The 13,157-nt window shown below is 36.4% G+C and overlaps 1 protein-coding gene across 1 annotated transcript; it reads right to left on the reverse strand.

Moving 5' to 3' along the window:
* Positions 1-1,283: 1,283 nt before the first annotated feature.
* Positions 1,284-12,578, reverse strand: LOC121860775 (poly(A)-specific ribonuclease PNLDC1-like). Its single transcript, XM_042358141.1, has 14 exons — positions 12,559-12,578; positions 11,467-11,632; positions 10,728-10,818; positions 10,410-10,553; positions 10,129-10,236; positions 9,118-9,279; positions 8,179-8,370; positions 7,570-7,699; positions 7,006-7,119; positions 6,570-6,672; positions 3,936-4,035; positions 2,558-2,736; positions 1,855-1,953; positions 1,284-1,495 (listed from the first exon to the last, which is right to left on the reverse strand). The coding sequence occupies exons 2-14, from the start codon at positions 11,595-11,597 to the stop codon at positions 1,426-1,428; spliced, it is 1,623 nt and encodes a 540-aa protein (XP_042214075.1). The 5' UTR covers positions 11,598-11,632; positions 12,559-12,578; the 3' UTR covers positions 1,284-1,425.
* Positions 12,579-13,157: the final 579 nt, after the last annotated feature.

A 13,157-nucleotide genomic window follows, 5' to 3' on the forward strand; every position in this document is an offset into this window, starting at 1 on the left:
AGGTTGAGGATCCTGATTGTCTTCAGAAGCTGCGATAGGAGGTAACTGTCGCTCTCAGTCGCCTTCCAAAATAAATGCTTTAAAAAAATCAATATTTTGACAAGTAATTTCCAACAGATGTTTATAGAAGAAAGTTGCTTAGAAATGAGTAAGGTAAGTAGTAGGGCCATTAGTATTGTTGTGCGTGACCTGGGTGTTAATACAGATAAATTCCCAAAAATGGAAGTTGGTTACGTAAAGTTATGTCGGGTTCTGTGCATCCTTGCTTCCATTTTTGTGTTCTTGGAGCAATCTACCAGAGAACCTTGTGATGGCACTGAGTGAGCTCCTTCAAGACCAGACTTGACTAACACTGTAGCAGGTACAGATACATTCAGAAACCAATGCATGCTCAGTACTTACCAACAGTGTAACAGAGACATGACCGACTGCCCAAGCGGCTAATGAGCCGATCAGTGGCAAAGAGGATAAAAGTAGAAGTAAACTGTTGACAAAATAATCTAGTCATTTATGCATATACTGTACATTAGCTATGTACAAGGGGAACTCTGAGAAAGCCACAGCCACCGTCCATGTATACAGTATATATATTTTTTACCTTATTTACCTAGTGGCCACCCACTAGAGGTGGCCATGGTGAGGGAAGGAGGCCAGTGGCCTGTGTGTGATCCCCCTCCATTATTCTTGATAATTTTGTTAAGGGATATTTTGAAACCCAGTACTGCTCTTGATTCCACAGCTTGGGCTGGTAGGCCATTCCATAGGTCTACCAGCCTCTGTGTGAAGAAGTGTTACCTTATATTCGTTCTGCATGATAACTTGGTGAGCTTGTAGTTATGTCCCTTTGTGTTGGTGGTGAAGGCATTACAAAGAAATGTCCCTAGTTCACGTTTTCCGTCCCTTTCAGGATTTTGAATGTTTCAATGAAATCTGCCCTGTTGTACCTTGTCTGAAAAAGTAGTTAGTTGTCTCATTACCCAGAAATCTCTCATCCCCGGAAGAGCTCTCCACCAATTATTCCAGCTAACGGGATATCACTGTAATTGGAGCATTTAATAATACTGTATACACACATGCATAAAAAACGTGTATACAGTATACAGAACTCAAAAGGTTATGATGTACTCACAGTGTGTACAAGCATTAGCAGTAGTACACATGCATGTGTACAAAGTAAAAACTACTGTATATGTACTTGCATTGCAACACAATAAATTTTCAGAAGTGTTATGTTAGTCAGTGACAAATACAAAGTACCATAAATGTAAAAAAAAAAAGGTAACTGATTATAAATTATTTTATTAATTTTATCAACAAAGCATTTACAATGTAGAGAATAATAATTAAAGTTATATATTAATATCTTGAATGTAAAAATAAGATGGTATTTGCATCAAATTACAAAAGTCTTAGGGAGATGGATGATTAAGATGTCCTTCTTAACGTGGTGTACACTATCCATGCACTAAACCCCGTCGATACCAAGGCTCCTGACCTGGTAAAAGAGAACATATACATTTTGCTTGTACTTCTTTGTTTAATGATGAATTCTAGATACAGTTTATCAAACTGCGGACAACAGATCCTTAATCAGCATGTTCAGGAGTACATATATTGAGATTATGAACAAAAACAGTGTGATCAAGATTGTGGGCAAAACAGGAAGCCTTAACTTTATGTAGGGAGGCTCGAAGCAAAGAGAATATTCATCATATATTTTTCATTTTTACTTATTATACACGAGTGTACTCTGTTAGGGTGTGCACTATCCACAACAAGGCCCAAATATCTGGTTCAACTCATTTGCTTTACACAGACAGCAATTGTAACTACTGTATTCATATAAATACATACCAGGCAAGGGTTCTTATAAGGGGTGAATGCTTTAGTCTTTTGTAGAGCTGGGCCTTCATACGGCTATCCTCTGATAGGTTCATCAAAATGTCCCTCACACTGAAAAAAGTTAAAGAACAGAAAATAGATACGGTGCAGTATGGATTGAACTTTTCAAATAATAACATATACATATTAGCATGCATAAAAGAACAGTGTGAACTTCCAAATGGAACTTTCCTTAAGTTCCATTCCAAAACTTCAACATCTAATGTTGAAATCCATTAGGATATTTACTCGAGATCTACATTATCTTGGTTGCCTGAAAGCAAAGTAGAAAATATGCAAAAAGAGATGCCAAAGATTGTCAGCTTTGGGACCACTAAAAAGAGATGAACAAACAAAGAAACAATTTATATTAGGTTTTGTGGGTTTAGCTTTACATGGTACATTATCTCCTTCATAATCCCTGTTTGTTGTTGGAAATTATAGTAAAAGGATGAGCAAGAGCTGATAACCTCATGTCTTGATATAGCTATTCAACATCATGAAGTAAGACATAGCAAAATCAATCCACAAAAAAAGATCTTTACACTACCCAAGTAAAGTATTTTCCAGTGTAGTGATTCCATGGGTGTTAATGCAAGCTGGGCTAACTTACTAAGGCATACCCATAAAACGCAGACTGATATATAGAGTCAGAATTATTTCATAAGCATCTCACCATTTCCAGTTAGCTGTGGCAACCAGGACTGAACTATTGTTGCGACGAATAACATCAAGACTTCCATACTGCGCCAGTGTTGTTGACACCATGCCAGGTGTAACTCTCACTGATCTGTTTCGAGGTTCAACAAGTAGCCAGGGAGGGCGTTTGGATCTTGGATCCCTGCCAGTCAGTTCCTTGAAGTGTATGATGAATTTCAATACAGAATTTAATTTGATACATTAAAAAAGATCTACAATGGCTATACAGTACAGTATAGAAGTTATATAAAAGAACCAAGGTTAGTGAATGGGTTGTAGTTAAGAGCAGTGTACAGGAACCTACACACACACACATATGTAAATTTCTAAGACTAAAGTGAATAATTATAAAAAGTAAAAAACTGCAGTAATATAAATTAATAACTTGAGCAGCAGTACCAGAATCAGAGAAGTGATTAGGTAAAAAAGGTTTGGATGGAAAGGTCTTTGGTCTTTACAAAGACAATTGGAAATTTGTTTTTTAAACAATGACTTATACTCAAGTTATACTTGTTTATTATACCATGGAATTTAGAGTCAGCCCAGGGAATCTACTGAGTGGGTCTGATGCTGCAGATGAGGAACAGGTTGAGATCAGACAGGTATATCTCCCACTGTTGGCTGGGTCTTTAAGACAAGCCAATGAGAATATTGTAACAGTACTGTACTGTACTGTATAATACTAGTACTGGGACACCCTGGACATAAATAATACATTGCCTATAGCTGGCCCAGTACTGGCATCATTCCACCACCAAGTCCCTAATGATGTGAACATAAAGAGAAGAGGTTCATCCAGGAGGTGAATCAAAGAAGTTACTAAATAATTAACGGTGGAAGAGTCTTGGGATGACCATAGAAGACTCCCATTAAGGACCAACTGTCTGTGACAAAGAAGGAGTGAATGAAGATAAAAATCTCACTGAAAAATGAACTTAAGAGCAAAGTGAACATGTTGAAACATTTAAGCAATATGGAAGTCTTATTATGACCAGAGGATAAATGAATATATAATACAGTAGTGTTTTGTTCACCTTGATGGCTGTTTTACTAATTTTTTTTTATGAAAGAAGCAGGCATGATGCAAACATAAATAAATAAATACAATTTAATTTCTTAAATCACTCAAATGTTCAGCAGTATGCCTTTGCAAACTGAATAGTTAGTAAGATAGTTAGTGTAGTAGAGTTTACATTACTTGACAGTATAGGGATGGTTGACAATGTGTTCAGAATACTGTACTGTACTGTACTGTACATGGCCACAGCTCAAGTTGTGGTCAAAAACATTAACAGAGGGAAGTTGAAGAAACTGAACAACTAATTTTCATAAAGGAATTTGAAGAAGGATCATACCATGTAACTAATTGTTGCTCTTGGTATATGTACACGGTTTGCGAAGTTCTTGAGTGCGTACACATGTTCTTGTGGACTCAAGGGGCGATGCTGTAACCTCCTGGGAGAAACCTTTAGAATTAACAGTGTTGTGAGCAACAGTTGTCTTTGCTATAATTTTTAAACATATATATACTGTACTGTACTGAACTACCCGCCAACAAATTGTAACAAAATATTAGAGTCTTAAATGTTAGCTTTAAATGTAATACTGTACAGCAAACTCTCGAAGATTTGGACCTGGTAAATCCGAATTTTGGAAGATTGGGACAAAATTTGGGGGTTCCTGGGGCAAAGAAGCATTTCCAAAACAGAGCAAAGATCATCTTAGGCCCATGTAACTAAGATGTCAGCGCGCGGGACACAGATGCCCAAGGCCGGAAACATAAACCCAACAACCCAGGTTGGGTTGTCAATTGTTGTTTGTGGAAATATTATTTCAATCACTCTAGTAATGATACAATGATTCGTATTAATATCGTATGTAAATGCATGATTTATATAATTTGTTTATCACTGAGCCCGTCACTATTTTTAAATTACACTACTACAAGATATGTAATTCTCCCATATGTACGCCTGGCAACGGGAGCAGTAAGGGTAGCGAGTAACTGTGTTTGCTGATTAGTGCGTTGACTGCTGTTGTAACTCGTTGCTCCTCCCTGCCATATTTCACTGGATTTACTGCTATTATTAGTGTTTACTGATATAATAATGCTTAATAGTGATTAATCATGGCATTGTAGCCAGGTTAAACTCGTCACTGTAACCACCAGGCTACTGGACCAAGCTGTGAGGTGTAACGGTTGTTCTTCAACTCATATTTTTGGGTAGATATGTGTAACTTTCCTCATTTATTTTTACTCAGTTACATGCACACACCATCCTACATATATATTGTGAAAAAAGTTAATGAAATAATTGCCCTAAGAACAAACACATAAAGGGAATATACATTTCTTTGCACGAGTTAGCTGGCTCAGCGAGAGAACGGGAGGAAAGCGGAGAGTGTAGGGAGTGGGGAGCGTTGGGTGGGAATCAGCATCCCAGGTGGTCTCCATTGCTATGATGAAGCAAGGAGTGTAGTATGCAAATGGCTACTGTGTTAAACTTTCATTTGGCTTTTATTTACTAATTTGGCAATACTGTGTTTTTTGTTGTAACTTATTTATTGGTATTATTTTTATTTGTTCCTCACATTTTAAGAAAACTATGGCTACAGGAGGAAAATACACACAAGTTTTTTCCTAAATACTCCCTACTAAAATGGGGCGTGCGTCGTATATGCCATAAAATACGGTAATGTAGTTTTGGTGTTTTTTATATCAATATATTTTTTTTTTTTATCCATTTAGTACATTTGCCGGAAGATACGGACGATAGTCTTTCTCAGACAGGTGGTTCCCCCTTTTAGCCGGATCTCCAAGGGTTCACTGTACTGTATAATAAGTTTTTAATTCCAGTGAATAATATACTCATTTTATTTTTTATTCTTGTATACTTTTCCTGTAACATGTGGGATGGCTGTCATAAAAAGCAACACAGATTATCTTATTGTCACTGCCATTCATTCTCTAACTGCACTTAAAACACTATTCTGGGAATTACTGTATATTTTTAATGTTTTTTTTAATACTGTACAGTGGTCCCTCGGTTAACGAACACAATTTGTTCCAGAAGGTCGTTCGTTAACCGAAAATTTTGTTAACCGAAACCATTTTTTCAATGGGATTTTGGGTAATTGGTTCCAGCTCACCAAAAATTACATACAAAGTAAAAAAAATGCAGTAAAGTACACTTACTTTGAGGTGCGTATATAGAAGACTCCTGGTTGATGATGATGGGAATTAGAAGTGGGGGTGGAGGAGAAGGGAGAAGAGAAGGAAGTGGGGGTGGAAGAGAAATCACCCCATGCTTCATGCCATCATTTCATCCATAACATTTTAAGTTCACTAGGTGTAATTCAAGATTATTTTCTTTAAATCAACACTGCACTGCACTATATATTGTCAATATGTAAAATGACCAATAATTGTACTGTAAAAACGTAAAAATAGTTTATGTTCAAGAGTCACAAGCAAGATGTTACCTCCACTGACCAGAGATACAAACTGATGCCTTACTGGAGGAGTCAAGTGGTTGATTGGTGCACCAAAAACTAGTTTCCTGTACTGCAATTATGTTAAATAAGTTAAAATGACTAAAAATTTTAATATAAAACTTGGAAAATTATTGATATTTACTCAAATGGGAACGAATTTAAGCCCTAGAACCAATTACTGTATTGGCGGACTAATATTCCAGCTGGTGAGCAAGCGAAAACATGCTGACATGATTTCGTAAAAATTTCGTTAACCGAATATTTGTTCGTTAACCGAATTGAAGATTCTTATGGAAGGTAATTCGTTAACCGAAATTTCGTTAACCGAGGCATCACTGTAAATATGAAATCAATTCTGAAATCCTACATCAATAATTAGTTTCAATGAACCACCTTTTTATCCCTTCCATACACATATGTATAGAATCACACCCACAGAATATGGCTGGAGATCTTGTTAACAAAACGTAACGATGTAAAACTGGTATATTTACGATGTCATCATGAGCATGGTGTATAGGTGAGCCATACTGAGGAAACACATCCCAGTGACATAAGCATCATAGCCTGCTTCATGGAGCACAGCCTTATCTCCACCTATGGGCATAAAATCAAAGCTGTTAGAATTTGCTGGACCATGACAAGAGAGAGAATCTTTGAGGACTTGAGCATCATATAAACAGACCCAACATTGATGGTCTACAATAGAAATACAAAATATAAACCAAATTACAATGTCTCTGAATTTACCATTTTAATTAGAATAATTAGTTAATTAATAACCCTTGAAAAAAATATACATTTAGATTATTTTACAATAATTACAAAATTCAAATTTTAAGAATTGGAACCCAGATCCTTTGGTTGTTTACAATATCTTCTAAGTGTATAAACAACACTTGGTAGTACAGTACACATAAGCATACTAACTATACTTATTTACAGGAGGATGATGTATCAGTGAAGGTTTGTACAACACTGAGCTCGCTCTCTTCATGGAGGAAGCTAAATCATACAGCGATGTGTTGTTGAACAAAATACTGACTGCAAAAGAAATATAAAAGCATCTGTGTTACTAAATAGATGACTGTACAGTATGGTGGGTGACCTATGAGGCACCCTGTACAGTATTGTGGGTGACCTATGAGACACCCTGTACAGTATGGTGGGTGACCTATGAGGCACCCTGTACAGTATGGTGGGTGACCTATGAGACACCCTGTACAATGGGGATAAGTAAAAGAAATATTGCACATGTTTGGAAGCTCAGCTGCTATTTACAGTATGGCAGTAGTGTTACGCTCATACTTTTACTATTACTTTACATTGGACTAGCAGCCATATACAGCCTCCTTACTGGAAAGCTGAACTGAAGATCTCTACAATGTTAGTTTAGGTTAAGTTAGCAGAGAACAGGAATGAGGTACAGTACAGGAGGGTAAATAATTGATTTTCTTAAAGTGATGGAATTAATAACAACACTGACAAACTTACCTTCATCATCTTTTTCTTTATAGTGGTATCTCAGCTCTGTGGCGATGAACTTGGTGTCGTAAATAATGGGAAACATCTGATGTAAGTCAGTCTTGAAGGCTGAGTATGACTGTGGTAGGTGCCGATGAAACTGAAAACAGTGTTTTAGAGAAATTACAGTACATTACTAACTCACTATGGGCAATAAAAAAAAAAACACTGAAATTAGTCTCTGTATAATTTGTCTTGGCAGGTATTTGACACTGTTTACTAGAGCTTCAACCCAATACTTGCACATAAAATTCACCAAAATACCTATTTTATGTATCCCTGATGAACGAATTGAATATATGATGAAATATTGTTTAGTTTATACAGTATCTACAATTATGCAATTGATAACAGCAAAGTTAGAAGTAGACTCGAGTGAAATACGAGTCAATATTTGTGTAAGGTGTGAAGGTAGAACAGTGACTAAATTTGCTAAAATGATGACCACAAGCCCTGCACTACAACCAGGAACCTTGTGATTATAGAAGACTCATGAAGCTGGAAGTCACACGAACAAATTCTTGCTTAGGAGGAACAAAAATCCTTTCCCAAAATAAAGATTGGTTGAAAAATACACACCTGCTTATATATCAACAAAAGATCCAAAAGAGAGTTGTGAAAGACAATTGGCTTCTGATGTTGTGCTAGATACTGGAATACTGTAGTGAACCCCTGCATCCTGCTCACAATACCTTCAACAAAATCTACACTTTGGGGATCCTGCGCCTCAAGTCTTGTGCGTTCATCAGCAGAAACTTTTTTAATGACAACCTGTAAATGAGAAAACAAAGTCATTTAAGCATTCTTGGACTTCCTCGGCTCTCCTACGCACACACACACACACATACCGAATAAAGATTCCCTTACAATATAAATAAATTATAGTACACAGGTTTTTCATATTTCAGTGTCTATACCACACCAGTTAGCATTCTCCTTGTTGCAAGTCTTCTTTGTTCAACCTAATACCCATGTAAAAGTCAGATCCTAAATCCTATTTATTTATGCTAAGCACTGTGCAGTATTATTACAGTACATGTACTTGAGAAAAGTGCAAAGTTTCCTAATCTGTAATATACTCGAGTAGAAAAAGTAAAATTAAATAAAATTCAGTGTTCCTAAAATAACATTATTACTCAATGGTGAAATTCTATTCTTAGAAGTCAGATAAAAGTTAAAGATTTTGTTAGAAAATTATAACAAATATAAGAGATCAACTGACTACAGTATATTATTTACATTCTACATCAGCAACATTTTAGGTTGAGTTTCAGTAACAATTAGCATTTTTTTTTATACTACTGTATATCAAAACCTGGAGTGAACATCAAACCGAAACTCATTTTCAGGGCACAAAATATGTCTCTATATTCAGAATAACACATCAGAAAGATGGGAGTCATTTTTGTAATCATGATCTTTACTTCTTTGATACAAACCTTTACTTGTATACCAGTACCACACATTTACAAGTCACAAGTAATAATTACAACCCATGACAGTTTATTCTGAACACACCTGGTCATTGTCTATTCCTGCCCAGAGGTCAGTGAACTTGTTGTGTGTACTAGCTACGAGCAGCACCTGGGATGTAATGTCATGGCCAACAGAGCAGGTGGTTGTGTCTCCCTCTTGTGCTGTAGCTGCCCACTGTCCTATGTTGCTCAACTGGTCTTGCACCTGTAAGGAATGTTTCTAAATTATCAACTGTATTTAGGCCAAAACAGCAATAATAACTGTTCAGTGATTATAGAAAACATGTAGTAACCTAAAAGATAACAAAAATATTTACTTAAGAATAACTTGGTTTACGCCTCTTATATTCAATGGTCAGCTTAATCTATACCTGATGAGATTTATGTACATAAGTCTTGCAATAAAAAGCTTCTAATGTAGGCAAACACAAAAATAAAAAGATAATATATTTTTAAAACATTTTAAAGAAACTGAATCTAATAAAGTAAGTGGGCTTTAGACTAAATAATAAAATGCTACAAGAAATATTTTCTACAGATTAAACATAAAAGAGACAAGGTTTCATCACAGGGTCATATTCCCCATAACATTTAATTTCTTTTACATGCAAAAAACATTAACAATTAGCATCAAATACAATACACACTTGTATTAGGCCCCAACATGAAGTGTATATGTGACACTCAGTCTTTAATGACCACTAGTTACAAGTCATGTACTGTAAACCTATTGGACTTCTCACAACTGGCTCCGTTTTGCCTCTTTATTGCTTCTACAAAAAGATATTGAGATTGAAAGTATTTTTAGCCAGAAAAATACAGATATAGAGTGGACAATAATAACAAAATTGACATGGCTCAACTTAACTTGCTCTGAATTTTGTATCCAATTTAAACACATTAAAATTTAAAGAACCTCAACTAAAAACACTTTAGAGGACTCAAAATAAAATCAAAGTCATACAAACAGACAATCACAAACATACAGGTGGAGAGTAAACATAATAGCTATTCACTTCACTCTCCAAGTCGTGGCATAACAATGCAAACTTACCTCAAAAGAGAGTCTGAAGCCTTTGTTTCCTTGCATGAAAGACAACAAATCACTACGAAGTTCTTCAGCTTCATTTGTGTTCATGAAGGTAATGCCCCCATACAGCCACTGAGGGAAGCATCATACAGTACCTTTGATTTTTGTCACCTAGTTTTATGCCAAAAATTTAAAATGCACAAACTCCATTCTATAAAACATGATAAGGTACAATACTATGAGTTACAGTGAAAATTTCAATTCTTCTTACTATTACAGTAGTATAGTATAATGCAAGAGCATACCTTGTTGAAGTCAAATTGATATTTCTGCAGAAATTCGAGGCTTGAGGCCTGGCACATAAAAGTTGGGTCGAAGGAGTTGCATGAGTGTGGCCGCAGGTAGAAGTTGTAGCTAGTCACAGTGTACTTGTTCACATTAGGAATGCCCTGAAGAAAAATATAACAATACAATATACAGTAATACAATAATACAAATATTTAACTGTACAATGCTGTTAAATACAGATATTCATCATAAGTTTTTCTTCACTTTATCTCGCTGAAATAATAGCAAAATACATGGCTCAACAAAAACAATAAGAAGACATTGTTAAAAGTTACCTTAAAGACTGCTAAACCAAGCTGGCATATTGAAAATCTCCTCATGTTTGATATCAACTTCTGGTACCTGTGAGGCCCATCATCAAACAGGCTGTTGACACGGTACCATTATTAGTGACCCAACTTGTGCTACGCTATAATACAGTACATGTATTGGTCAATTATTAGTCTTTCACAGCTACTCTCACATAAATGCAAGGTAGCCTGAAACAGTACAGTACAGTATACAGACAGTAACACACTCACATTTTTCCTTCATTTACTGTCATTCCATCTATGTTGCAGCCACCAAAAAGGTATTCTATCGTGGTAATCCCCTTTCATTACAAGACCTTAAATCTGGTTTACCTGTATACTGTATTGCTTCCCACTGTTGCTTCACTTCCTAGATATTTTTCTCCCTCACTATTAGTGCACCTTTCACTACATCCTTCATTCTCCTTGGTGCCCCTCTCCCTCCTACCACCCATCTCTCAACTCTATACTGTCACATTCATTTCAATTTCTTACCCTATCCACTCTGGTAACCCCTGGTAAATCATTTTTCTTGATTAGATTTTAAAGCATTTTCTTCCATTCCAGATGTGCATTTTACCACCATAAGTTAAGGTTGGAAGAATTATACTATCTCGAGTTATTGGTACTTCTTCAACCCCAAGCTTATATTTCCTCCTTTGGTGATACATTGAAGTTCTCCAGTTTTCCTCCTCTCACATAGTACAGTATTAACAACACTAACCTGCCCACGAAGACTTCATCTGACAAAAGCCCTGTAAACTCAGTGTCCACAGCAATAAATGAGGCTGATTTTATGTCTGCTAATATTTCTGGGAGCAGTTGGTTGAAGTTATTTGCTGTTACTTCAACCATACTGAAGAAGAGGTCACCAAAATCTTGCTTCTCAACTGTAAATGACCAAGAGGTAGGGTAAAAATAGAGGTGTCCAAATTTATATTCCTTACGTTTACTTTATCTTCTCTACCGCTTGGGCGGTCGTTCATGTCACTGTTAACAAGTACATACGGAGTGGATATTTTGCTGTGACCGGCTAAGGTCCTACTTATGCTATTTAACCATGAATGCACTCTGATTGGCGAAGTAATTTCTGTTTAATTTGACAGAGGGTCAACCCCCCGGTAGGAAGTTAGGTAAGGTTAGGGAAGTTTTTTTGGGTTGGTTAGATCAGGTTCTAGTAAATGTCACCTCTTTTATAATGATTAGTTTCCATGCACAACAGAAATATAGTTAGGTATGTTTACGCTACACAACGATCAACTCACGGCAAAATAAATGCCAAATGCCGCCAGAGTCACAATCAAATATAGTTCTCGCGTTGTTCGCCAGTAATGGACGATTAGCTCATCACGGAAAAGTTCCTACTAACGTCATTTTACCGTGAGTGCGCTCTACTCTAATCGGTTAGTGAATAGTCGAACAATGTGAGATTGATATGTGACCGTGACTCTGGCAGCATTTATATCTTGCAGTTAGTAAAAAATCTATGGAAAATTTGCCTAAGTGGGCCCAACTCAATTTTTAATTAAAAACACGTTTTATGCATTGTTCAGACTATTCCAAGACACTTTTCTTTTGTGGCATTTCCGTCGGAAATTTGCAGTGTGACAGACCCATAACTCCTAACTACAACCTAAATTTATCATAAATGCGCGTGGATATGGGCTTTCAAATGATTGATTAATGGAAGTTTAAGATCCACTGAGTAACCCCCTTTTTATAGTTGAGTTTGGGGTAGTTCTACCTACTCTTTCCAGATATGCAACCCAAGTCTCAGAAATTAATAGGTCAAAAGTTACAGCCAATTTAACCTTACAGTTCGCCTCACTGACCGGTGTCTGAGTCACGTGCAGTACAGTGAACAAACTGCTCTCTTAATGTTCTTCTATTGGTTTCCTACATGTCTAATTGTAAAATTAGCGTGTAGAAAAAATTTCAACCAATTCGGACAATTCCATCTGGTGGTAGCCATTGTCTACACCTTTACCGTTGTAAATTTGAAAAAAAAAATGAAATTACACCAGAAACGGACAAAATAAAAAGAAAAAACTTGCCGAGGAATGTCTAGTAAGATAGGTGGCGAAATGATAAATTAAACTGTCACTGCTTCTGAATCAACCACAAACTATGAACTTACATTTTACTGTCGTTTGAGAAGAAATGAAATCTTAGACCTCTATTATTTCCTTGTTTTTCCCACAAATAACACGATGGTGGCTGGTGTCTGGTACCTGCTGTAAACAAACAGCCGACACAGCAGCCATCCAGCGCCATCTCTAGGACAAGCATCCAACTAATTGACTTACTCTCCTAAGATTAATACTGTAGTTCTTTATATTCCTTGAGTATAAGCTTGGCAACTGCATGCATTCTAATCTCTCTCAGTAACTGAATTGCCTTTCCCAAAGATAACAG

This window comes from Homarus americanus, unplaced genomic scaffold (assembly GCF_018991925.1).
Source record: "Homarus americanus isolate GMGI-L3 unplaced genomic scaffold, GMGI_Hamer_2.0 scaffold23617, whole genome shotgun sequence".
Taxonomy (NCBI): Eukaryota; Metazoa; Arthropoda; class Malacostraca; order Decapoda; family Nephropidae; genus Homarus; species Homarus americanus.

Bases quoted from the DNA above. Each gene is read 5' to 3' on its own strand.
- LOC121860775 (XM_042358141.1), bottom strand. From the start codon at position 11,597: ATGGTTGAAGTAACAGCAAATAACTTCAACCAACTGCTCCCAGAAATA. The intron at 10,237-10,409 runs GTATGCTCTTGC...TGCTTCCCTCAG, and splicing joins ATCAATTTGACTTCAACAAG to TGGCTGTATGGGGGCATTAC. The intron at 7,120-7,569 runs GTAAGTTTGTCA...TTTCTTTTGCAG, and splicing joins TAAAGAAAAAGATGATGAAG to TCAGTATTTTGTTCAACAAC.